The sequence below is a fragment of the Salmo salar genome, chromosome ssa16 (assembly GCF_905237065.1).
Source record: "Salmo salar chromosome ssa16, Ssal_v3.1, whole genome shotgun sequence".
NCBI lineage: Eukaryota > Metazoa > Chordata > Actinopteri > Salmoniformes > Salmonidae > Salmo > Salmo salar.
In genome coordinates, this window is record NC_059457.1 from 67352352 (window position 1) to 67380223 (window position 27872).

Below are 27872 nucleotides of genomic sequence, written 5' to 3' on the forward strand. Positions count from 1 at the left end.
TATTCTGCGTATGCTCTTCTAATTAGCTTCACAGCACTCTCCATTGACTGTTGCCCTCTCTGAATCTCTGCAACTAAAGTGGGGGAAAAGTACATCAAGTAAATACATGCTAATGCAAATATTTACATAAGGTAACATGCTGATATTTAGTCCTGCAGTTATGTCTGTAATGTCGACAGACATAACTGCAGGACTAAATATCAGCATGTTACCTTATGTAAATATTTGCATATTAGCGTGTATTTACTTTATGTAAAGCTAATTTCCCACTAATCACATTAGCCTACAGCCCTATGACACTGTAGGCTTACGTGACAGTCCCATTGTATAGTTATGTTTTCCTATCACTCTGTTTAGTTAACTTTGAATGCATTCGCTGGAGCAAGGAAGTAAATATTATTTATACACAGCAAGTCACCTGACAATAATGGGCTACTCTCCCTTTTGATTTACCTGTCATGTCTCTGATATGAGCTGAGAAGCAAGGAAGGAATCCCTAGGACTTTGCTTATTTTCTTTAGAGGTGCATAACCAAGTCCAAGTTCGTGGGTTAGAAGAACCATCCTCGCATTTATATCAAATGCCACATCTCCCCTGGAGCACTCCTGCAGCCTGGAGGAAGTGTAAACAGTCTTCCTAAATGCATCACGATCACCTTCACAGTCTGCACATTCTATCATGACAGAATTACAGAATCACTGATTGGTGAAGTCTGTGGTGATTTTCAGTCCAGTGTTTAGACACTTAGGGCAAATCAAATCATGTACAAGTTGGTTTATTTGAGACATATGGAATAAAAACCACTGTTGGCTGTTTGCTGTCTGGTTGATCGCTTCTAGTTGTCATCTTCGTCTCAACGCGCTGCTGCGGGCTACCTCCTTTTCCTCATCTATCTGTACTGCCACTGCCTCGATCGGCGGATCAGACACATTTTTTATTTAATTCACTGCTTTTCTCGCATTGGCTAACTGAGATCGCCTATTTTTATTCACATACTGTAGGTATATTCTTCGAGATTTTCTCATTTTGTCTCTCTTTACTTTGATTCTTCGCGGGAGATATTTTTAAACAAGGAAGTGCTGCGTGAGGCTTTTTTAACCAATCAAGTTGTCGGAAAGGGCCTTTAAATGCCAGTAACCAATCGCATGTCAGGAAATAACTCATCTTTCATCACGAAGCACTACGTCTACAAACGAAATAGCCATATATGGACTAGTTAACGATATGCTCGGGAAAACAATCTTTTGAATGATATATGATTCAACATGGAAAGTTTTAAAAATAGCAGTTGAGTTTTACATGAAACATGCTATCAAGAACGACATTTATGGTAGGTGTAGTTGACGGAGTTGGGATAAAATGATACAAAGATACAAATAAAGTATTTATATACATTATTGTCAATGTATTGTACATTTTATGAAAGTATGGAAGTTATAGTTGCAAAATCATTGAAAATAAGAATTTGTTCTCAACTGACTTGCCTAGTTAAATAAAGGTAATATATATATATATATTTTAAAGTTAGTCATTCACCAATCATGTTAAACTCTTTTATCGCACACAGAGTGAGTCCATGAACTGAGCTGCAACTTATTATATTACTTGTTAAGCAAATGTTTAGTCCTGAACTTATTTAGGCTTGCCATAACAAAGGTGTTGAATACTTATATTGACTGATTACATCTCAGCTTTTCGTTTTTAATTAATTTGTCATAATTTCAACAAATATAATTCCACTTTGTCATTATGGGGTGACAAAAACATATATTTTTAAATTCAGCCTGTAACACAACAAAATGTGGAAAAATACTTTTTGAAGGCAATATATGTGTATATATATTTTTAGGCAATCTCATCAGAACAAATTCTTATTTTCAATGACGCCTAGGAACAGTGGGTTAACTGCCTTGTAAGGTACAACAGATTTGTATCTTGTCAGCTCGGGGATTCGAACTTGCAACATTTCGGTTACTAGTCCAACGCTCTAACCACTTGGCTACCCTGCCGCCCCAATATACGCATGTTAACATACATGAACGAGACTGTCTACAACAAAATACCACTGAATGGTACAGATATTGTTGTATATTCAAAGAGGCAGTGGTGTAAAGTAACTAAAGTAGCATTGAAGTACTACTTAAGTAGTGTTTGGGGGCATCTGTACTTTACTGTATTTTTTATATTTTGGACAACTTTTACTTTTACTGCACTTCATTCCTGTAGAAAAAAATTATTTTTTTCCTCCCATTCATTTTCCCTGAGTCGTTACATTTCAGATGCTTAGAAGGACAGGAAAATTGTCCAATTCACGCACTCATCAAGAGAACACATGGTCATCCCTGCCTCTGATCTGGTGGACTCACTAAACAAATTATTTTTAGTAAATTATGTCTGAGTGTTGGAGTGGCTATTTGTAAATAAACAATTACAAGACAATCGTGCCTTGTAATTTATAGCGTTTACTTTTAATTTCATACTTAAGTATATTTAAAACCAGATACTTTTATACATTTACTCAAGTAGTATTTTACTGAGTGACTTTTACTTGAGTCTATTAAGGTACTGTAACTTTACTTTTACTCAAGTATGACTATTGGGTACTTTTTCCTCCACTGCAAAGAGGCTTATTGTTGATAAATATAGCCTAGTAAATCATTCAAGGTGGTCTGAGCGCAGTGAGATCTGAGGTGGATATACCCTCCCATTACAGATTGGACTTTTAGAGTGCACTTTTTAGTGATCATAGATCAGTCTATATTTAGTTTCTACTCCCACCGTCCTTAGGTCTACATCGTCACAGGAGCTGGAGGAAATAGCCTACAATAGATCACAATTTCTAACCTATATCCTTCCTATGTCTATCCCTGTCCCTTTGTAAAAACACCCTAGACACGCACGGCCTTGTCTTGACTATTCATGTTGGTGAGGCACAAACCAATGACATGTTACAGTATTTTGCTTATCTAACTGAACCGCCTATCCTTTACATCCTGACCTGTCAATTCTCATCTCTCGCTTTAACCATTGGACTCCGGGAGGGGAAGGGAGTCAATGGGGGAGGGGGTAAAGAATGTATGGTATGTGTGGGCGTCAACAAAACGCGGGGTATGGGGAACGACAAATTGATACAATGTATTAATTTGCGTATTACATGTATCTTTCGTGGTAGTGACTAGTTATATGTTGATTGTCAAACATTTAAACGTGTTTTGTGTTCAGAATATTAATACTAACCGTACTCAATAACAAGGTTATTTGATTATATCTTGAAACGCACCTCTATTGTATGCGCAATGGTTTGGTCTGTAGTAGGTGGGACTCAGGAGTGGTCAGCAGGACGTCGTAGATCAATGAACTGAAATGAGTTTTGATGCCTGGGTTGGACGACACTTTGGTGGGATTAAACCATATAACCTACGCAGTGTAGCCTATGTCAGGTAGCCTACAGATGTGACAACGCGACAAGGAAAATTGAATCAGGATCGAAAACGGAAATATCGGAGTTTATTTCTAACCCGGTCGATATGCGGATTTTTTCCAAATAAACCCACTGGATTTTAATAAACGGGTCTGCATGTAGCTTTATTTTTTGGGGAAACAAGCTTTTTGTCTCGGAATAACTGGAATAGACTATCCAGAATGATCTTTGCAAATACTGCCAACCCGTTGAAGAGCACATATCGGAAGCAGGTAGGCCAAAAAAGCCCTGGCTGGGATGGTCCAAAACGGTGCCATAAGTCCCTTGAACCCATCCAATTCGAATGTGCGTACGGCCCAGCTGTCTTATCACCTCAGTTAACACGGTCACGAGAAGCGACAGTCGTTATTATAGTGTTATAACACCGCTCACCGACAGTCAGGTTGCAAAGTGATGTAGTGTGACTGTCCGTAGCTCGCTACACTACATTTTGGTCAAGTATGTTCTGTGCATTAGTGTCCATTTTATATTATCGGCTTTGTCCTTGAATTAGCATTACAGAATTGCCTATCTAGCAGCTTTTATTGTATTAGGCCCTAATGGCTTATAACAACTGTCATCCAAATAGATTGATTCCCTAAATAAGATAACATTTTTAACATTCAGATACGCATCGAATTGCCCATTCAGAACGTAACTGATGAAGGAATAGGCCTATATGATGTATGATGTAATTACGCATTAATTGACTGGAGGACAGAGGAAGAGGGAGAGAGAGAGAGAGAGAGAGAGAGACCCTCCGTATGGTCCAGGTAACCCAGGTTTAGATGCTGAACATTTGTTAGGCCTACTGCTATAATAACATTGCTATAATGTTCACAAGAAGAATCACCTATACACTGACCATACGCCGTTTTATTTCCCCAGTTTTTGAAATGTAGACCTACGATATTATATCTCTACATCCCCAAGTCTTGGAGGAGAAATACATTATTTCTTCAGCATGTTTTTCATGAAAATAGGCCACGCAGGTCACACAAATGTATGGCATTTAAATTGTAGTGCATATGTCCCATTTGTTCGATTCCTTTCAGGATTGAATAGAATAGCAATAGAATAGAACAGAGTAATATAGAATAGAATAGTTATGATGATGCATAGCTACAGAAGGCACTGTAGGTCTATTACATCTTAGATTCCTTGTTGGTATTGTTAGAACAGAACATGCTCTGTATAGGCCGACTAGTGATACAGTAGGCCCTGCTCCACCACCTGAGTTAGTTCGGCCCAGTAGGCCTTCTAGTGAGTGGCGTGCTCAGCTTCTGCCTAATGTGGGTCAGTGTGCTGGAGTGAACATGGGTGTTCATGCATCTATAATGAGCCTTTTCAGGTGTAGCTACTTATGCAGTGGTTCTGTACCACTGCTCTGTTGTAGTTCACCACTGATTCAGCCACTTAGTCAACAAGATGGAGGTGATTGCGATTTGTAGCTATATCCGCCCTGAATGATTCCAATAGGCCTAATGATCCAGTACCAAGTCAATGTGCGGGGGTACAGGCTAGTTGAGGTAATCTGTACATGTAGGTGGGGGTGAAGTGACTATGCATAGATAATAAACAGCGAGTAGCAGCAGTGTAGAAACAAAGGGGGGGCAATGTAAATAGTCCAGGTGGCCATTTGATTAATTGTTCAGCAGTCTTACAGTATGGCTTGGGGGTAGAAGCTGTTAAGGACCTTTTTGGACGTAGACTTTGCACTCCGGTACCGCTTGCCGTGCGGTAGCAGAGAGAACATTATGACTTGGGTGACTGGAGTCTTTGACAAGTTTTTGTGTCTTCCTCTGACACCGCCTATTATATAGGTCCTGGATGGCAGGAAGCTTAGCCCCAGTGATGTACTATGTTACGTCTAGTCTATGAGACCGGGCTGCTGATTCAACCATCTAGTCCACAAGAGGTGATTGTGTGTAGATTCTGTCGGTAGGCTTAGTATATCTCCTCCCGTAAAGATATCCATAGGCATAATCATCTGTTGTTAATCTGAATTAGTTATGCAATGGTTCTTCATTCTTTGCTTCGTCAAAGATTCTAGTCCACAAAATGGAGGTGATTATGTGTGCATTCTGTGGGTAGACTTAGGATATCTCCAACTAAAACGATATCAGTAGCCCTAGCCCTAATTCAATGTGGTGGCCATCTTAATGTAATTTAGCTCACCATTTTGTTTTGGTAAATATGTTTTCAAATGGTGGAAGGCAGAACATGTTATTTCTTAATTCACAGATGAATTGGTCTGCCGCATGCCATTCTAGATTTTCCTAGAGTGGCTTTTGCGGGGTTGGAGCTATTTTAATGAGTAAGAGGAAGGAAATGCCTTGCAGAGGAGGGCTCTGGTTTGCCTCAGAGAATGTGTGGTAGGTTCCCACTGACACACCAGACCAGACTGTAGTACTAGGAAGGAACCGTGATGGAAGGAGTGTAGACAGCACCCCACGCAAGAATGTCACCAGGGAAATAGCCTAGCGGCAGGTAGGCTAATGGTTAGAGCATTGGGTCAGTAACCAAAAGGTTGCTAGTTTGAATCCCTGACCTGAAAGTGTGACAAGTCTGTTATTGTTCCCTTGAGCAAGGCACTTAACCCTAATTGCTGTGAATAATGGGGGAGTTGGGATATGCAAAAAACACATTTCCAATTCACACATATAAGGACAAATATAAGCACCCATTATTATAATAGCCTATAGTGCATTCTGCAATGCATAGAACCAGGGTGAGGATTTGTTCCTGACCATGTGACTAGGAAAAACTCCTACCCCTATTCATCTCATTATATTTCACTGCCGACATTCTGGAGCTTGGTGAAATGGAAAAACTCCATGCTAGAAAATTCTAGAAAGAACAGTAGTGCTGAATGTCTTTTCACCAGGCATAATGGGACCCATGTCGTCCAAAAAAGTTAGACTTTTAAATAATCTGTCCATAGGACATTCTTCCGAGAGTCTTGATGATCATCCAGGTGCTTTTTGGCAAGCTTGAGTCAACTTTTTGGATGAGATGGGTCCAATTATCACTGGTTAAACCTAACACTGCATTCTACAGTAAGAACCTCATACCAACGGTCAAGCATGGTGGCTGTCGTGTTATGGTTTGGGAATGCTTTGCTGCCTCAGGACCTGGACAACTTTCCTTAATAGAAGTAACCATGAATTCTGCTCTGTATCAGAGAATTCTACAGGAGAATGTCAGGCCATCCGTCTGTGAGCTGAAGCTGAAGCGTAGCTGGGTCATGCAGCAAGACAATAATCCAAATCACACAATCAAGTCTACATGAAAATGGTTAAAAAGCAACACATTTGAAGTTTTGGAATGGCCTAGTCAAAGTCCAAACCTTATCCCAAATTGAGATGTTATGGCAGGACTTGAAACAAACATTTCATGCTTAAAAACCCACATATCCTTGAGTTAAAGCAGTTCTGCATGCAAGAGTGGGCCAAAATTCCTCCACAGTGATGTGAGAGACAGATCGACAACTACAGGAAGCATTTGGTTGCAGTCATTGCAGCTAAAGGTGGCACAACCAGTTATTGAGTGTAAGGGGCAATTACTTTTTCACACAGGGGAATCATTGGGTGTTGCATACTGCAACTGTGTTAATTAAATAAATAAAATAAATATAGATTTTGTTATTTGTAAAATCTGGTTCCCTTTATCTAATATTAGGTTTTGGTTGACGATCTGATAACATTCGGTATCAAAAATATACAGAAATAGAGAAAATCAGAAAAGGGGCACATACTTTTTCACGGCACTGTGTACCATAATTTCCGGACTATTAAGCGCACCTGAATATAAGAATTCACTGAATTAAAAAAAAAAGTATTATTTTGAACATAAATAAGCCGCACATGTCTAGAAGCCGCAGGTGCCTACCGGTACATTGAAACAAATTAACTTTACACAGGCTTTAACGAAACACGGCTTGTAACAAAAATAAATAGGCTTTAATGAAACACGGCTTGCAACAAAAATAAATAGGCTTTAACGAAACACGGCTTGTAACAAAAAATAAAACATTTGCAGTAAGCTTTAGTTGTCTTTTTGCACTGAGTCAATTCCTCACGCTGCTGTTTCAAACGTCGTATCATCGACTCATTAAGACCAAGCTCCCCTGCAGCAGCTCTATTTCCTTTTCCAACAGCCAGATCAATCGCCTTCAACTTGAAAGCTGCATCATATGCATTTCTCCGTGTCTTTGCCATGATGAGGGTGACAAAATGACTACCGTAATCAGAATGATGGGAAGTTTGAGAGCGCTCAATTTAATCTAAACAGTAAACAAAAAAGTTGTTTGACCTTAACCCGTTCGGCAATTTCATTGGTCTAATGAAAGCTTCATGCCGCCCAAAAACTGAGCACGTCACAGAATGTGTTTTTTGGAGAAAAAAAATTTGAAAGCGGGAAAAATCCATATATTAGCCGCGTCATTGTTTAAGCCGCGAGGTTCAAAGCCTGGGAAAAAAGTTGTGGCTTATAGTCCGGAATTTACGGTATATAACACTGAGCAAAAAATATAAACGCAACATGTAAAGTGTTGGTCCCATGTATCATGAGCTGAAGTAAAATATCCCAGAAATGTTCCATACGCACAAAAATCTAATTTCTCAAAAATGTGCACAAATTTGTTTACATCACTTTTAGTGAGCATTTCTTCTTTGCAAAGATAATCCATCGATTTTACAGGTGTGGCATATCAAGAAGCCAATTAAACAGCATGATCATTACACAGGTGCATCTTGTACTGGGGACAATAAAAGGCCACTCTAAAATGTGCAATTTCGTCACACAACAACATGCTAAAAATGGCTCAAGTTCTGAGGGAGTGTGCAGTTGGCATGCTGACTGCAAGAATGTCCACCAGGGCTGTTGCCAGATAATTGAATGTTAATTTCTCTACCATATGCCGCCTCCAACGTTGTTTTCGAGAATTTGGCAGTACGTCCAACCGGCCTCACAACCGCAGACCACGTGTAACCACGCCAGCCCAGGGCCTCCACATCCGGCTTCTTCACCTGCGGGATCGACTGAGACCAACCATCCAGACAGCTGATGAAACCGTGGGTTTTCACAATTGAAGAATTTCTGCACAAACTGTCAGAAACCGTCTCAGGGAAGCTCATCTGCATGCTCATCGTCCTCACCAGGGTCTTGAACTAAATGCAGTTTAGCGTCATAACCGATGGCCACTGGCACGCTGGAGAAGTGTGCTCTTCACAGATGAATAGCTGATGCACAAGCTCAGCAGATTACACAATCTCACCACTACTGTCAGTTGTAGCAGGGCCGTGTAGCGTGACTGGTGCTGTCAACTACTATATGCTCTCCAGTGGTGTAAAGTACTTAAGTAAAAATACATTAAAGTACTACTTAAGTAGTTTTGTTTTGCTATATCTGTACTTTACTAGTTATATTTTTGACTACTTTTACTTCACTACATTCCTAAAGAAAATAATGTACTTTTTACACAATACATTTTCCCTGACACCCAAAAGTACTCGTTACATTTTGAATGCTTAGCAGGACAGGAAAATGGTCCAATCACACACTTACCAAGAGAACATCCTTGGTCATCCCTACTGCCTCTGATCTGACGGACTCACTAAACACACATGCTTCATTTGTATCTATCTGTACATTTTTAAAACAAGAAAATTGTGCTGTCTGGTTTGCTTAATATAAGGAATTTGAAATGATTTACTTTTGACACTTAAGTATATTTTAGCAATTACATTTACTTTTTGATACTTAAGTATATTTAAAACCAAATACATGTAGACTTTTACTCAAGTAGTATTTTACTGGGTGACTTTCACTTTTACTTGAGTCATTTTCTATGAAGGTATCTTTACTTTTACTCAAGTATGACAATTGGGTACTTTTTCCACCACTGATGCCCTCGCGTTAGTGTTGGAGCTACAGTGATATGCATTGACCTAATATGTGACTGTGTGTAACTCACAGTGGTAAGTCAGTTGATTAGGGCATGAGTCAAATAATGCACACACATACAACCTTGCTATCTCCCTGCTGCACTCACACATTATATGCCAATACACATTAGAATGTCATCATGGTTTGTCTGTACAAAACCAGATGGGAAATGACTCGATAAGATGGCATAGACTGTACTTGAAAAAAAAACACATCGTGATGTGTTTATAGTCTATGTGAAATAGAATCTCAGTCTTACGTCACCAGCTAAGAATGGCACGCCAGCCTGTCATGTCATAAGCTTAGGTTGATTCAGTTATACTACAGACTGGCTTGTTTTGCCTTGCGTGTCAGGAAGGGGAAGCCAGGTATATATCCGAGCCTTGTTGACAGTCTGTGCTCAGTGTGCCGTGGGTCTTATCGCTGAAGTGCCAGCTACCTGCGTCTCATCTCGAGTAAAAGCATGAAAAACATCATGATGCTGTGTACGTTTCCTGCCAGGAATTGACATGACGGTAGACTGTTGTGTGTTCAGGAATCCACTGAGGCTGTTGTGTGCTGTTGGGGAGGGGGGATTTCCTAGATTCCAAGATGTATTTTCTGGGTGTGGCACAAAGGCCACTGGAGGCCATGTTTCATATTTCCGTAGGCAAGGGACACCAATTTGTCTCTGTATGTGTCTGTGTGTCTGTGTACGTGAGGGTGTGTGTGTCTGTGTGTGGGTGTGTCTTTGTCTGCGTGCATATATGTGTGTGTTTTTGCCTGCTTACCGGTGTGTGTGTTAAGTCAGTGACATTGTGTGTGCCTGATGTCCTCTCTTGTCTCTCTCCTGTGTAAATACCATATAACTACAAATGTGTCTGAGTTGAAACTCGTCGTAACTGGTTGAGGCACAAACACCGCTATTGACGGAGAACAACAGAGTGACCGTGTGTTTACTGTGTACCTGACAGTGTCTTGTCTCTTCCTTGCAGTCGTACCCCATGGCTCCAGCCAGCCCCAGCACGGTGAGTACCAGCAGCAACAGCAGCACCACAGGATGGGACCAGCTCAGCAAAACGAACCTGTACATCCGCGGCCTGCCTCCAGCAACCACTGACCTGGACCTGGTCAAGCTCTGCCAGCCGTGAGTACTGCACAGTACACACACACACACACACACACACACACACACACACACACACACACACACACACACACACACACACACACACACACACACACACACACACTCGTAGGCATACACACGTGTGTATAAACATGAAAGCACGCCACGCACGCGCACACGCACACGCACACACACACACACACGTAGGCATACACACGTGTGTATAAACATGAAAGCGCACGCACATACACACACACACGTAGGCATACACACGTGTGTATAAACATGAAAGCGCACGCACACACACACACACACACACACACACACACACACACACACACACACACACACACACACTCGTAGGCATACACACGTGTGTATAAACATGAAAGCACGCCACGCACGCGCACACGCACACGCACACACACACGTAGGCATACACACGTGTGTATAAACATGAAAGCGCACGCACACACACACACGTAGGCATACACACGTGTGTATAAACATGAAAGCGCACGCACACACACACACACACACACACACACACACACACACACACACACACACACACACACACACACACACACACACACACACACACACACATACACACAAGCACATGTACAAACATGAAAGCACACACACACACAAGTCTACACAAGCACTGACTGACTTACACACATTATTATGATGAATTAGAACAGCTTGCTCCAACTATATATGCCAATACCATATTCATGTGGACTATGCATGAACCAAGCATAGAGGCCACTAGCTAGCACCCTTCCAACCACCTAAACCATGGGAACTGTGTTTACATGATACTGTATCTGTAGAGACGAGAGATTAGGGAACGTGACTGTTTTCTACAGTATTGGGATTGGTGAATGCAGCAATTGTCATGTTTGGTTGGGTTTGTCTCTGTGTGCCTCTGGCCTCTGCTGGACCACAAGCATATGGAGCGAAGCATTCAACCATGTTACCAGGGGCAACAGCCGCTGTTGCTGTGTTGTTCACTTGTGTTTTGCTCCCAACGGTGGTCGCCTGCTCGCTGGCACAAAGCAGAAATGAAAGAGCCTTTCATTGCAACCAGGCTAATTTAGTTCAAGCGTTTAGTTCAACCAAAGCATGATGCACGTCCTTAAAATACCAGTTCCGCAAAACGGCTTGGCATCATTTCAACTCGGGTATTTCTGTCTGAGTTTGAGCATAGTTTATGACACAGGCTGTTTTTCAAGTACTGTGACATGGAGTGTTGACATGAACAAATAGTTAGGCTAGGCTATGCTAGGCATCTGCTGTTTAGTCTTTGGACTAGAGTTAGGCTGCTCTTTGACATAATGTAGGCGGTTATAGCAGTGTTTGTTTTCTCTTTATATTTCTACATCCCACCACACATATTTGACATATTATGGATGTTTGTAGCTAAGTCCCTTTTGTGGGGAGTCAATTTGTTATTTTTACAGTGCCCAAAGCTTTCCGAATTTTATACATATATTTGTATGCTACTGTGTAAATACTGCTATGTGTGTTCGCATGGATTGCATTAACCTCTTGTCTTCAGTCTGTTGTAATTATTGACCTCGTTCAGTGACTTGGGCAGAAGTGCCTTTTAGTATGCCAGTTAGTATGAGGGTTTAATTCGGGTTAAAGACACAATGTGGTTAAAGATACAATAATGAATTGATTCTCTTAAATGAGTCTAAATGAAATAACATGGTGTGCTGTGTGGTCATAAGGCTCAGTATGTTCCCTCCAAGACTCACAACCCGGTTGCCTCACCCGGCTTAAATTGCTGCCTTTTTTCTCAGCGATGATGTCATGCATTCTTGTGCAAGCCTAGCGTTCTGACTCCCGGACCTTGTTGTAGAAGTTTAGCAGTAGAGTGACACTCTGTCTGTGATATAGGGCATACAGTATTTTTTTTTTAGGAATTCATATATTTGAAGGTAAAATAGTGGTTGAAATGGTTGAAATGACGTAACTACAGCCATATTTGGGTTGTAAACTGATTGTATTGACATCATTTCAACCAGCTTTAACCATTGAACCTTCATAACACATACTGTACCAAATAAGAGAGGATCGGTAGATTGAAATATAGTTTGACCTTTAAAACAATAACGTATGCATATTGTAGTGTTAATCAATGCAATTAAAGGATAAGAGAGCAACATCCTGTTATTAACATTTGATTCTTCTTGTGTTCATAGATACGGCAAGATCGTATCGGCAAAGGCTATCCTCGATAAAACAACTAACAAATGTAAAGGTCAGTATCACGTATTCTAATATTTATCTCCTTTTCTCCAATTTATCGAAACAAATGATACATTTTACGGTTGTCAGATAGTATCACACACTGGTGTGCTACTAAGCAAATGCATTTGCAATGTAATGTAAAGCGAACTAATATCAAGTTGTAGTACTGTATATGACGGTTGTTTCTGTGCTCCTCCAACCCCAGGGTATGGGTTTGTGGACTTTGACAGCCCTGCAGCAGCCCAGAAGACGGTCCATGCCCTAAAGACCAGTGGGATACAAGCCCAGATGGCTAAGGTGAGAGGAACTCTGTGTTCTTCTGGTAGCAGAACAACAAACTGTCTGTCTCGTAGCACAGCAACTACTAATTTGTGTGCTCTGGGATAGGATAGTCCTGGTTAGCATTTTATGCTGTGTTATGAGTTAGCATATTATGCTAATGTTCCATTCCATTTCTCTGTTTTGTAAGTTACAATGACAGATTATTTGGAGCAGTAGACTGTGTGTGTGTGTGTGTGTGTGTGTGTGTGTGTGTGTGTGTGTGTGTGTGTGTGTGTGTGTGTGTGTGTGTGTGTGTGTGTGTGTGCAATGTACATGTACGTGCATTTGTGTGTGTGTGTGTGTGTGTGTGTGTGTGTGTGTGTGTGTGTGTGTGTGTGTGTGTATGTTTGTGTGTGTGTGTAAAGCAGAGCAGCAGAGTCAGTCACATGACCCCACATGGCTGTTCAGGCGGTGACCCCATTCACGTTCTCAAATGAAGCCAGATGTCCTCCCTTCCCTCTCATGCTCGCTGCCAAAAAACAGTCAGTCCACATGCACGCACAGAACAGGACGGACAGCTTTCTGCTGCTATGCAAATATTATGACTGTCTCGTAGCACAGCAACTACTAATTAATGTGCTCTGGGTTAGGATAGTCCCAGGTTAGCATTTTATGCTGTGTTATGAGTTAGCATGTATGCTAACGTTCCATGTCCAATTACTGATGTTATGCTTATTAGTTTGAATACTTCTTTGGTGAAATAGGGTGGTCTTTTTTTCAGCCTCAACCTATGATTTGAACAACTCCTCTTCTCCAGTGGTGGAAAAAGTACCCAATTGTCATACTTGAGTAAAAGTAAAGATACCTTAATAGAAAATGACTGAAGTAAAAGTGAAAGTCACCCGGTAAAATTCTACTTGAGTAAAAGTCTACATGTATTTGGTTTAGAATATACTGAAGTATCAAAAGTTAATGTAATTGCTAAAATATACTTACATTTACATTTACATTTTAGTCATTTAGCAGACGCTCTTATCCAGAGCGACTTACAAATTGGTGCATTCACCTATAATATCCAGTGGAACAACCACTTTACAATAGTGCATCTAAATCTTTTAAGGGGGGGGTTAGAAGGATTACTTTATCCTATCCCAGGTATTCCTTGAAGAGGTGGGGTTTCAGGTGTCTCCGGAAGGTGGTGATTGACTCCGCTGTCCTGGCGTCGTGAGGGAGCTTGTTCCACCATTGGGGTGCCAGAGCAGCGAACAGTTTTGACTGGGCTGAGCGGGAACTGTGCTTCCTCAGAGGTAGGGAGGCGAGCAGGCCAGAGGTGGATGAACGGAGTGCCCTTGTTTGGGTGTAGGGCCTGATCAGAGCCTGAAGGTACGGAGGTGCCGTTCCCCTCACAGCTCCGTAGGCAAGCACCATGGTCTTGTAGCGGATGCGAGCTTCGACTGGAAGCCAGTGGAGAGAGCGGAGGAGCGGGGTGACGTGAGAGAACTTGGGAAGGTTGAACACCAGACGGGCTGCGGCGTTCTGGATGAGTTGTAGGGGTTTAATGGCACAGGCAGGGAGCCCAGCCAACAGCGAGTTGCAATAATCCAGACGGGAGATGACAAGTGCCTGGATTAGGACCTGCGCCGCTTCCTGTGTGAGGCAGGGTCGTACTCTGCGAATGTTGTAGAGCATGAACCTACAGGATCGGGTCACCGCCTTGATGTTGGTGGAGAACGACAGGGTGTTGTCCAGGGTCACGCCAAGGCTCTTAGCACTCTGGGAGGAGGACACAAGGGAGTTGTCAACCGTGATGGCGAGATCATGGAACGGGCAGTCCTTCCCCGGGAGGAAGAGCAGCACCGTCTTGCCGAGGTTCAGCTTGAGGTGGTGATCCGTCATCCACACTGATATGTCTGCCAGACATGCAGAGATGCGATTCGCCACCTGGTTGTCAGAAGGGGGAAAGGAGAAGATTAATTGTGTGTCATCTGCATAGCAATGATATGAGAGACCATGTGAGGATATGACAGAGCCAAGTGACTTGGTGTATAGCGAGAATAGGAGTGGGCCAAGAACAGAGCCCTGGGGGACACCAGTGGTGAGAGCACGTGAGGCGGAGACAGATTCTCGCCACGCCACCTGGTAGGAGCGACCTGTCAGGTAGGACGCAATCCAAGCGTGCGCGGTGCCGGAGATGCCCAGCTCGGAGAGGGTGGAGAGGAGGATCTGATGGTTCACGGTATCAAAGGCAGCAGATAGGTCTAGAAGGATGAGAGCAGAGGAGAGAGAGTTAGCTTTAGCAGTGCGGAGAGCCTCCGTGACACAGAGAAGAGCAGTCTCAGTTGAATGCCCAGTCTTGAAACCTGACTGATTAGGATCAAGAAGGTCATTCTGAGAGAGATAGCAAGAGAGCTGGCCAAGGACGGCGCGTTCAAGAGTTTTGGAGAGAAAGGAAAGAAGGGATACTGGTCTGTAGTTGTTGACATCGGAGGGATCGAGTGTAGGTTTTTTCAGAAGGGGGTGCAACTCTCGCTCTCTTGAAGACGGAAGGGACGTAGCCAGCGGTCAAGGATGCGTTGATGAGCGAGGTGAGGTAGGGGAGAAGGTCTCCGGAAATGGTCTGGAGAAGAGAGGAGGGGATAGGGTCAAGTGGGCAGGTTGTTGGGCGGCCGGCCGTCACAAGACGCGAGATTTCATCTGGAGAGAGAGGGGAGAAAGAGGTCAAAGCACAGGGTAGGGCAGTGTGAGCAGGACCAGCAGTGTCGTTTGACTTAGCAACGAGGATCGGATGTCATCAACCTTCTTTTCAAAATGGTTGACGAAGTCATCCGCAGAGAGGGAGGAGGGGGGAGGGGGAGGAGGATTCAGGAGGGAGGAGAAGGTAGCAAAGAGCTTCCTAGGGTTGGAGGCAGATGCTTGGAGTTTAGAGTGGTAGAAAGTGGCTTTAGCAGCAGAGACAGAAGAGGAAAATGTAGAGAGGAGGGAGTGAAAGGATGCCAGGTCCGCAGGGGAGGCGAGTTTTCCTCCATTTCCGCTCGGCTGCCCGGAGCCCTGTTCTGTGAGCTCGCAGTGAGTCGTCGAGCCACGGAGCAGGAGGGGAGGACCGAGCCGGCCTGGAGGATAGGGGACAGAGGAAATCAAAGGATGCAGAGAGGGAGGAGAGGAGGGTTGAGGAGGCAGAATCAGGAGATAGGTTGGAGAAGGTTTGAGCAGAGGGAAGAGATGATAGGATGGAAGAGGAGAGAGTAGCGGGAGAGAGAGAGCGAAGGTTGGGACGGCGCAATACCATCCGAGTAGGGGGAGAGTGAGAAGTGTTGGATGAGAGCGAGAGGGAAAAGGATACAAGGTAGTGGTCGGAGACTTGGAGGGGAGTTGCAATGAGATTAGTGGAAGAACAGCATCTAGTAAAGATGAGGTCAAGCGTATTGCCTGCCTTGTGAGTAGGGGGGGAAGGTGAGAGGGTGAGGTCGAAAGAGGAGAGGAGTGGAAAGAAGGAGGCAGAGAGGAATGAGTCGAAGGTAGACGTGGGGAGGTTAAAGTCACCCAGAACTGTGAGAGGTGAGCCATCCTCAGGAAAGGAACTTATCAAAGCGTCAAGCTCATTGATGAACTCTCCAAGGGAACCTGGAGGGCGATAAATGATAAGGATGTTAAGCTTGAAAGGGCTGGTAACTGTGACAGCATGGAATTCAAATGAGGAGATAGACAGATGGGTCAGGGGAGAAAGAGAGAATGTCCACTTGGGAGAGATGAGGATTCCAGTGCCACCACCCCGCTGGCTCGATGCTCTAGGGGTATGCGAGAACACGTAGTCAGACGAGGAGAGAGCAGTAGGAGTAGCAGTGTTATCTGTGGTGATCCATGTTTCCGTCAGCGCCAGGAAGTCTAGGGACTGGAGGGTAGCATAGGCTGAGATGAACTCAGCCTTGTTGGCCGCAGACCGGCAGTTCCAGAGGCTGCCGGAGACCTGGAACTCCACGTGGGTCGTGCGCGCTGGGACCACCAGGTTAGAGTGGCAGCGGCCACGCGGTGTGGAGCGTTTGTATGGCCTGTGCAGAGGAGAGAGAACAGGGATAGGCAGACACATAGTAGACAAGCTACAGAAGAGGCTACGCTAATGTAAATGAGATTGGAGTGACAAGTGGACTACACGTCTCGAATGTTCAGGAAGTTAAGCTTACGTTGCAAAAATGTTATTGACTAAAATGATACAGTACTGCTGGCTGGTGGAGTAGGCTAGCTAGCAGTGGCTGCGTTGTTGACTTTGAACGTGTAGCTGGCTAGGTAACCTCGGTAGTTTCAGTACTACACCTTGTCATGATACAAAGCAACTTTGTAGCTAGCTAGCTAACATAACACTAATCAAGACGTTCCTTGTAGTGTATTTAGTTTCAACAATGCTGCTCGTCGGTAATAGTTGGCTAGGTTAGGAAAAATGCCGTCGCGGGGGACGGAAATAGCTGGCTAGCTAACCTCGATGGCTGGCTAGCTAACAATTATCAATTAACAATTATCAAGCTATGACAAAGACAACTAGGTAGCTAGCTAGGTAACACTGCACTAGTCAAATCGTTCCATTGTAAAGTATTAGTAACTACAGCGCTGCTAGTCGGTAACGGTTGGCTAGCTGGCAGTGGGTTAATGATGACTAGGTGTGTTGAGTAAGTCTGGCGCCGCGTCGCGGCTGGCTAGCACACCTCGATAATACTCAAACTCAAACTACACAATTATCTTAATATAATATTTAACTTTTATGAAATAAATGAAAAATAAACGTTTGGTTCCTCAACTGCGTTGCCCTCCAGTCGGCAGATGGCGATGTACGTCTTTTAGGTTCAGGCGATGCTGCCAGTGTAACGTATAATCTAGTGGACGGGACGCTCCTTCAACAACAACAGCTAGTCAGTATCAAAAGTAAAAGTACAAGTATGTAATTTCAAATTCCTTATATTAAGCATACCAGACGGCACCATTTTCTGTTTTTTTTTAATTTATGGATAGTCAGGGGCACACTCCAACATTCAGACATAATTTACAAACAAAGCATGTGTGTTTAGTGAGTCCACCAGGTTCCGAGGCAGAAAGGATGACCAGGGATGTTTTGTTGATAAGTGTGTGAATTTGACCATTTCCCTGTCCTGCTAAGCATTCAAAATGTACTTTTGGGTGTCAAGGAAAATGTAAGGAGTAAAAAGTACAGTATTTTCTTAAGGAATGCATTTTTGATGTAAGTACTTTAACATCACTACTCTCCTCCCTCTCCCAGTTTCACCAGTTCCACTTTTCCATATATATATTTCTCTCTGTCAGCACATTTCTGCTATCTCTCTCTCTCTCTCTCTCTCTCTCTCTGTCTCTCTCTCTCTCTCTCTCTCTCTCTCTCTCTCTCTCTCTCTCTCTCTCTCTCTCTCTCTCTCTCTGTCTCTTCTCTCTCTCTCTCTCTCTCTCTCTCTCTCTCTCTCTGTCTGTCTCTCTCTCTCTCTCAGGGGACCTGTGTCTAGCTAGCTCCTGTATTTCTGCCGAGGCCAGCAGAACACAGTGTGCCTGTATGGTAGCTGCATAACTGTACTGCTTAGCTGTTGAGCTCGTAATGGTAAAGATGGGAGAACTGAACCAGGTGTTAAATCTATGGAGAGGATGCATAGAAAATAGCAAAAAGAGACCAGTCGCCATTACGAGCAAATCAAGGGCCATAGAAACTCAAGTCCTTGATAACGCACTTACAGAGTTGTTGACTGAAGACCCCACATGACCTGGACGTGACCGTCACTAAGGCAACACACAACCGTCACTAAGGCAACACAAAACCCTAGCTAACTCATGTTCAGTTGTGTTTTTTGTTGTTGTTATGGCTTGGATATCCTGGCTTGGATATCATCACAGACTCAAATCGTGTCAACACATCATTTTAATCAGAGTGAAATGTTCATGTAATTGTCCTCGAATGCTATTGTGTTTTAAGTTGGTGTTGCTGTCCAAATTACCATAGATTCTTTGGAGGAAAATGATCCTAATACCTCTCTATTCATTTCTCTGTCCCTCTCTCTAAGCAGCAACAGGAGCAGGACCCCACCAACCTGTACATCTCCAACCTGCCTGTGTCTGTAGACGAGCAGGAGCTGGAGGGGCTGCTGAGGCCTTTTGGACAGGTCATCTCCACCCGCGTCCTCAGAGACTACAGCGGGGCGAGCAGAGGGGTCGGCTTCGCCAGGTGAGAACATCTCAATGCTCAGAAACAGTTTGACAAGAGGGCCATGTTGGTAACTCGAAGGGTTGTGGGTTCAAATCCTGCTACTTTTTCTAATTTAGGTCCCATTGATTCATGTGTGACTTATGCCTACTATTCTCAGGATGGAGTCCAAGGAGATGTGTAACTCAGTCATAGCCCACTTCAATGGGAAGTTTATCAAGATGGCGCCTGGAACTATGGGTAAGGTCTATTTTCTCTTATTTTCTCTCATGCTTTGGGCTGTGATGCTCACTTTTTGATTTCGCTAATGGTGAGGATGATGTGTTTTTTCCCTCTCCAGCTCCCTCTGAGCCCCTGCTGTGTAAGTTTGCTGATGGTCAGAGGAAGAGGCACAGCCACAGTCCATACATCCCCAGCGGTCGCACATGGCCCCGGGAGGGAGAGCTCAGACTTGTAAGTGCCTCTCTGTCCTTCTCATCTGTCTGGATGTCTCTGTGGGTGGACCCACAACTGCAAGTTTTCTCTCCCTGCCAGACTAATAAAGGCCATTTTAAGAATAAATGCATGACCTCATGTCTAGTGTTGACTGACTTGCCCAGCCCAGTGTTAATCCTATCCTGAGAGACCAGTTCATTAGAGCAGGGGTTCATTAACTTTTTCACTCGGGTCCCCCTTCCAGGTCCCCCTTTTACTTTTACTTGAGTCATTTTCTATGAAGGTATCTTTACTTTTACTGAAGTATGACTATTGGGCATTTTTTCCACCTCTTGTTGGTGGACTGAATTTTCCAGGTTTAAAGCTTATTTCCTGCAGTTCTACACAATTCTACCGGTGCCCCCCCTGCCGACCCCAGGGGGGCACGCCCCACAGTTTAGGAACCACTGCATTAGTGCATAGCCCAATACAGATCATGGTACTGATTTAATGGTTGGTATTGTGATGCTAATGTGACGGTTAGATGATAAGGATCTGGCTTTGTGTGACAGTTCTGTTTTGTCCTACCAGGGCGGGATGACTCTCACCTACGACCCCACCTCAGCTGCTATGCAGAACGGCTATTATGCCTCTCCCTACACCCTAACGGCCAATAGAATGATGGCTCAGCAAGCCATGTCTCCCTACATGTCTCCTGTCACCTCCTACCAGGTAGGCACATGATTATCCTGGAGTTAATTCAATATAAATGATCAAAAGATGATAGTCGCTTTGGATGAGAGTGCCTGCTAAATGACTAAAATGTAAATGTTATGTAAATATGAAGAATGTGGCATGAGGTTAACCCTACCCTTTCATGTGCCAGGTACAGAATCCTTCCTGGATGGCCCACCAGCCTTACATCATGCAACACCCAGTAAGAGAAATGAAATGATGTCTTTCTTACTCCACACACACAGTGCTAGAAATATGTCAGACTTCATTTTGCCACAAATGGAGTAATACCCTACCTTGGTACAAAAACACAGTGAAAGAAACTAATTCTCACTCAATTCATAGCGCTATACATGTAGACTACAGACATACTGCAAGTAAACATTTAATTGGATGATGTATACCATGCGTATCTCATACGTACGACTAATAATACAGTTAGTCGACTACTTCCCATATACAAAAACATAGTGATTTTTTTAAATATACATATATCCAGGGGCACAACTTTGGTTTTAGAAGTGGGGGGGACATATACACTACCGGTCAAAAGTTTTATAACACCTACTCATTCAAGGGTTTTTCTATATTTTACTATTTTCTACATTCTAGAATAATAGTGAAGACATCAAAACTATGAAATAACACATATGGAATCATGTAGTAACCAAAAAAGTGTTAAACAAATCAAAATATATTTTATATTTGAGATTCTTCAAATAGCCACCCTTTGCCTTCATGACAGCTTTGCATATTTTTTTTTTTCATCCAGTCTGAAAAACTCTCCAAACAGCCTAAACGACCGCTCGGAGGCGTCCTCTTGGTCCTAAAGCACACTGTTGTCATGTTTTGTATCACAATCCAATGATAAAAATGGGGGGGACAAAAATGCAATTTCAGAATGTGAAAGTTTCGCCCCTGTATATATCTTATTCCACTGATAGTATATGTTGAGAGGCTGACATATGACATGTTACCTCAGTTAAAAATACCCTGATTCAAAAACAGAATTTGTTACTTTAATCGGCGAGTTCTGCTGACGCTGCAGAATGCACACCCCCAAAATCTGTGTGGGAAGAGAACAGAACAGAACAAAACAGAGCCGAGCCCAGTTCTGGGAACCGGAACATTCCCTCATAATTCAGTGAGTGCGGAACAAATCAATTGTTTTGATTAGGATTTAAAGGGGAACCTCCCCGGTGAGTTTAAGCTCTTGAGCTCTTTTCCTTTTATCATCTGGATGTGACACGGTGGATTAAGGTCGCGTCTGAATTTGCACCCTATTCCCTATATAGTGCACTACTTTTGACCAGAGCCTGAGACAAAAGCAGAGAGCTCTCTTTTCCTGTAGCTAACTGACTCTGGGCTCTGGTCAAAAGGGGTAGGGGTATTCAACTCTTACCCTACTAGGTCCAGAGCCTGCTGGTTTTCTGTTCTGCCTAATAATTAATTGTACCCACCTGGTGTCCTAGGTCTAAATCAGTCCCTGATTAGAGGGGAACAATGAAAAATGGTCCAGAGTTGAGTTTGAGGGAATAGGGTGTAATTTGGGACCAAGATACGTCTGTGCCTCTCTGGCCTCTAGTTCTCTGCTCCCACTGCTGTATGGAGCCAACAGGAAATGCCTGCAGCAGACACGGTCTTATGACTGAATGATTTGCATCTCTCAGCAGATGGTTTCAAGTAGAACAAGTGTCTGTGTCTGTTTCCCCCCCATTTTGGCAAGGAAATGGTACATTCCCTCAAGGCCTTTTGGCTTATACGGATAGCCTAAGGCCTAAAAAATATGTATTTTTGAGGGGTGTTGAGCTTGTCTGATTAATCAAACTAACTTGAAGTCACAAGTTACACTTGGTTAGTGCTGAGCGATTAGTGCTTTTTGAGATGGTTTCAGTTTTTGTTAGATTATTACAAAATTCAAAAGGCACTCGCACATCTGGTGTCGTAGGGTGTAGACCAAAACGCAGCAGGAAAATGTATACTCATCTTTTTATTTGTGAAGAAGGGAAAACACAAACAACGTATACAAAAAAAAAACAAACGAACTAGACAGTCTCGTCAGACATACAGCAAAACAAGAAACAATCTCCCACAATTCCCAAAACAAACACACTCCTAAATATAGGACCTTCAATCAGAGGCAACGATAGACAGCTGCCTCCAATTGAAGGCCCCAATCCGCATACCTAAACATAGAAATACAATACCCTAGCACAGACATAGAACTAACAACATAGAACTAACCAAAAAACCCCGGACTAATAAATCAAATACCCCTCTACATGAACACATACTCAAACACACCCTGAACCACATAAAACAAATACCCCCTGTCACGTCCTGACCAAACTAATAAGAACAAATAACTCCTTTACTGGTCAGGACGTGACAGCAACAGTTGAACAAGATGAAGGAAAAAGGAAACAGCACACTGCTCTTGATAGTATCACTGATATTTAATAAGCTTACGTATCGGCCTTCGTCAGAGCTTTTGACGAAGGCCGTGAGGCCGATACGTAAGCTTATTAAATATCAGTGATACTATCAAGAGTAGTGTGCTGTTTCCTTTTTCCTTCATCTTGTTAGATTATTACAAAAATAATCACGGTTTTATTTGTATATATTTTGTATTTATTTTTACATTAAATGCACTATGCAGTATGTGGGTTGAATGCTGTAACAACACAGAATAAAACTATTATTGATGGTAGTGACTGACCATTACTGCTTATCACTTATTAACCATCATTTATTCACATTACTATAGTTTAATAAGATATTTTATTTGATGACTTTATTATTTTATTCCAAGTCATTATCTCATCTCAATAGAGCTGCTGCCAATGCTGTCTGACAAAATCACTATGTTAGTAGTTCTTCAAAGTAAATAAGGCCTACTTTTATGACTGCTGAATACCAACTATCAATCACTTAGATCCTGCATTTTCAAGCTCGCGAAGCAACTCCGTTCTATCCCTCTCGTTCTCTGTTCTCTGTCTCCATGTCTGCTCCTCACAGATCGGACAAGTTTAAACCGGGCACACAATGGATTATGGTCATTGTAGTTAATTACCATGTTTTCTTCGCTAAACTATGTAGAATATTGGCCTGTTTGAAACTACAACTCCCTACTATATCGGACAGTTCAGGCTTGATCTGATTTATCTCTACAGAAACTGCACATCGAGGTCACTAACAAAAAAAAATGAACGAAATGGAATTAAAATAGTTAAACCGATGTCGGTCAATTAGTTGTTTCATAAAAAAATAAATAAAAAAAATGTTAGACTTGTTAGTGTAATTAAGTGTAACCAGTCCCTGTTCAGCTCTGTACCGAATCAGTGTTATGAATGAGTTATTACAGTTAAACCTAACCACAAATTCCAATCATTTTAAAGCCAGATATTTTTACCTGTAGACCTTCCATTGATCCTCAATGGATTTGAGTATGAGGATGACCTTGTATTGATTCTAGAATTATTATCTCTCTCTCTTTCTCTCTCTCTCTCTCTCTCTCTGCTACAGCAGGCTGTAATGTCGCCCTCTGTGGACCACACCATGACAATGCAGCCCACCGCTGTCATGACACAGCAGATGGGCCATCTCTCATTGGGCAGCAGTGGAGCGGTGAGGGGGATTCTGGGGAAGGGGGAGGTGCAATTTAGTTAGTCTCATTTTACCTGATGCAAACTCAGATCTAAAGTGCACAGAGGCTAAGGAATAGGGGGTGGTTTGGGATTGGGTGAAAATGAGTTGGCTAACTTCTGAGGGGTACAGTATTTCTTAAATCCCGATTTGAGCTAATCTAATGTTGTTTTCCTTGTGACAGCAGTATATTTCCGCCAACGCTGCAGTCCAGGCAGCCTATATTCCTCAGTACGCCCACATGCAACAGACAGCCGTAAGTTCCGAGGTTCGTCTTTGCCATCTCATTGTGTTGATCTCCTCTCATTCATTCAATTCTCATCATGAGTTCAGCCATTTTACATACATTTTGACATCCCATACCATTACTTACTTGATGGTGCTAATACCAGATATTAAGATGTGAAGTTACACAGTTTTTCCCTCTTCAGGAAAATGGTTCACAGCAACAAATGGATTCGTCCAACAATTCGTCTCCCTACAGTCAACAGAGCAAGTAACGATAAGGTGTGTGCTTCCTTAGGAGTCCCTATATGAGATGGAAGTGATAGTTTTAATTGTACTGTAGCACTGCTAATAGTAGGAGTAGTGATCCTGATTGTGTTGTGTGTTGTCAGGTGACTTCTGTGAGCAGTAATGGATGCTGTGGGCGCTGACTCATGATGTCACAGTCACAGCCTCTCCTAATTGGACCAGACCAGACTTCAGTAAGAACTCTTTTGCACAGCTTCAACCAAACAACTGTGTATGATGGAACCAACAGCAATGATACGATGGTGTGTAAAACGAAGACAGAGGTGTAAAAATGGACAAAACCAACAATTATTCCCCCCTTCAAAACAGGAAAAAATGTTTTATTTTGATAAACGAAAAGACGTGTATTTTTTACCACGGATTCTCCAAGTGGATGCAATGGGACAAGTAGCCTACAGCGTGATGTTAAAAGATGCATGAGATTGATTCTTTTTTTGTGGAATCTGTTGACTTAAGGAAAAAGAGATTTCCAATGGGTTTTATAGGTAGTTTATTAGCCAAGATATATGATGAAAAAAATGTTGCTTGCAAAAAGTGTTCATTTGGTGAGGTGTTAGTGGTTTTTATTTTTGGTCTTTATAAGATATTATCATTCAATTAGGCTTTTAGGGTTAATGTCTGACATGATTTTCTGTATCAGATTAAATATGTAGAATTGGCCGTTTGGCAGCTGTCAATCAATCTATGAATAGAGAACTGATAAAGAAGCAGATTTTTTGCCAAATAGATGATGGGTTGGATAATGTGCCTTCCGCTAACATCATAATAGTCATTTTACATAGCCTGGCAGAATCCCAAGTGATTCCCTGACGTTTCACTGTTTCACTTCATGGTGATCCCAGTATTCAGTCTGGTCTAACCAGGCTACATTAAAAAGAACAGCCACTCTTAATTAGAACTACTGTCAGTCCATAGTAAGGTCTCTTTAGAATTTGACAGTGTAGGTGTCTTGCTTTGTCATATTTCACACACAGCCAAGGATGTGGACCTCCATCAAATGCTACACATACTGATCTCATCTCCCTAATTAAGACGATATAGCCTACAATTGAAATAAAAAAACACAAATAGAATTAAAAGAAATGCAAGCTCGACATTGTGAGGTAACGTCAAGGCGGTTACGTTTTCTTCTCTGCTATTTTTTACTTTACAGATACAGTAATATTAATCGAAAATGCTTAACTTTAATGATGAAATTACAATCTGTTTTACTTTACGCTAAATTGACGGGGTTGTCTTTAAAGAAAATAGACACTTTTGTGCTAATGGTCATCTTGACCATGTGTGGTCATGTGTGACTGGTTTTATCTACCTCAGAGTTCTGTCTGGGCTGGTATGGCTGGGTTTGCAGGTCCAGCCCGCCTCACCAGAGAAGAACACAAAAGCTGCGGACCAAATCGCACCCTTTTCCTTATGTAGTGCATTACTTTCACATAGGGCTATGTTCAAAACATAGACTTAGATAGACATCACATCATTGTATTTATCCCATTATGGCGTCTGTGAGAGCACGGGCAGCTCCATTGAAGCCATCTCCATTTTGAAGTACATTTCTTCTACTACTTCTGAGTTGGTAACCAAACTGAAAGGGTGCACACTGCCATCTAGAATGTGTTGTTTGAACAGGTATAAAGATAAGGTTGGTGATATACTGCCACCTGTAGTTATGGAATATTTACTCACAAGTATAATTCATTGGCTGATACCTCGTGGTGACCTGGATGGAATTATGTGATCCTTCCTTAAAGGGAGACTTCGGGATTTTGGCTGTGATGCCCTTTATCTACTAGCATGCTAGCAGATACCCATAGACCTCCAGTCATTGCGCTAACACTAGTTAGCAATGGCTTGTGAAACTACCTCTAACTTCAATGATACTGGACACAGAGACATAAAAATGGTATCCACAAATTAATTTGACTCTGGAGAAGTAGATAAAGCGCCTCATTGCCAAAATCCCGAAGTATCCCTTTAACCCATTGGAAGTCCCACCCAGTTGACTACTTCAAAATGGGGAAAGTCCTCAATGGCGCCACCAAGCCAATAGGCTTCTGGACACTAGAGTCCTCTATGTATCTCTATGGGTCAAAAGCATTGCACTATAAAGGAAATAGGGTGTGATTTGGGACGCATCCAAAGCCAAGCTCAGGAGCTGGCCAATAGCAATTTTTACAATTCTTCCTCCTACTACTCTGTCCTCAAATAAAGAAACATTCTGTTTTGTTTAGTATAGTATCATGCTGAATCTTGTTTTTGTTGTGTTTTTCCGATATGAACATTGTTACAGGTAGAATATGGTTTTAGCTCCGCCGTAGTTTTGGAGTCTCTTAAATGAAAAACAAAGTGCTGCTTGTCGAACAGATGTTCCAAAAGGCTGGGGAATGAGGCGATTTTTTTTAATAAAAGAGGAATGCAAACCCACCACGTGGTAGTGTAGGCGGCTAGACTTGATCTATTCTTCCCTTGAAACACACACACACCTTCGCTGTATGGGACTTTGTGTTGGCAGTGAGGGGGTTGTAGAAGTCTGAAAGATGGAAGTTTAAATTGCAACCATACTATTTGTAGTCTTGCATAGCTAGCGATGTCTGAACCAAGTGCAATTCTGTGTCTGGATCAATAGGCTAGTTGTACAGCAAATTCAACCAACACTTGTGTGATATAGACTGGCTGATGACAATAAATAAAATGAAATAGTAGTAATTTATGCAGAAAGGTAGATTTTTTTGTTTTACATGTCCGGGTGATGATGCTGCTCGGTATCATTAGTTAGAAAAAGAAAAATACGCTCATTTTGTATTTTTGTTTCTTTATGTATGTTACAGCCATTGTTTCACCAGATTGTTCTACCAATCTTATCCTTGTGCTTTCCTTTATAAAAACATTTGAATAAAAACCCACCATGAATCAGCCCTATGAGGTGAGTTTGTTTAGTCATTTATGTCTCATATTTTATTTTTGATGTATTTGTTTACAAAATCTTAACTTGAACCCCTTCAGTTACAGCTATTGTGGCAATGTTTTGGTTGGAACAGGATATGACAAGAAGCATGTCATTTTACATAGTACCCTCCAAGCTCATCATTCAGCTCAGGGACCTGGGTCTGAAGCCCGCCCTGTGCAACTGGGTCCTGGACTTCCTGATGGGCCGTCCCCAGGTGGTGAAGGTAGGAAACAACACCTCCACTACGCAGATCCTGAACACAGGTGCCCCACAAGGGTGCATGCTCAGCCCCCTCCTGCACTCCCTGTTCACCCATGACTGCGTCATTTATCGAGTTTGCAGACGACACAACACGCCTGATTACCAACAA

General features: G+C 42.5%; 1 protein-coding gene across 11 annotated transcripts; it reads left to right on the plus strand.

Annotated features, from left to right (window-relative positions):
* Nucleotides 1-3183: 3183 nt before the first annotated feature.
* On the plus strand, nt 3184-27470 carry LOC106574238 (RNA-binding motif, single-stranded-interacting protein 1). Of its 11 annotated transcripts, none has more exons than XM_045697616.1 (13): nt 3184-3693; nt 10384-10535; nt 12734-12792; nt 12988-13079; nt 19091-19251; nt 19391-19470; nt 19571-19683; nt 20236-20376; nt 20531-20581; nt 23905-24006; nt 24209-24292; nt 24441-24531; nt 24642-27470. In XM_045697616.1, the coding sequence occupies exons 1-12, from the start codon at nt 3643-3645 to the stop codon at nt 24522-24524; spliced, it is 1170 nt and encodes a 389-aa protein (XP_045553572.1). In that variant the 5' UTR covers nt 3184-3642; the 3' UTR covers nt 24525-24531; nt 24642-27470. The 11 variants fall into 11 exon arrangements, with proteins under 11 accessions (XP_045553572.1, XP_014005435.1, XP_045553574.1 ...); XM_014149960.2 differs by having other exon boundaries at nt 3185-3693; nt 24209-24280; XM_045697618.1 differs by having other exon boundaries at nt 3185-3693; nt 24212-24292.
* The last annotated feature ends 402 nt before the right edge of the window (nt 27471-27872 follow it).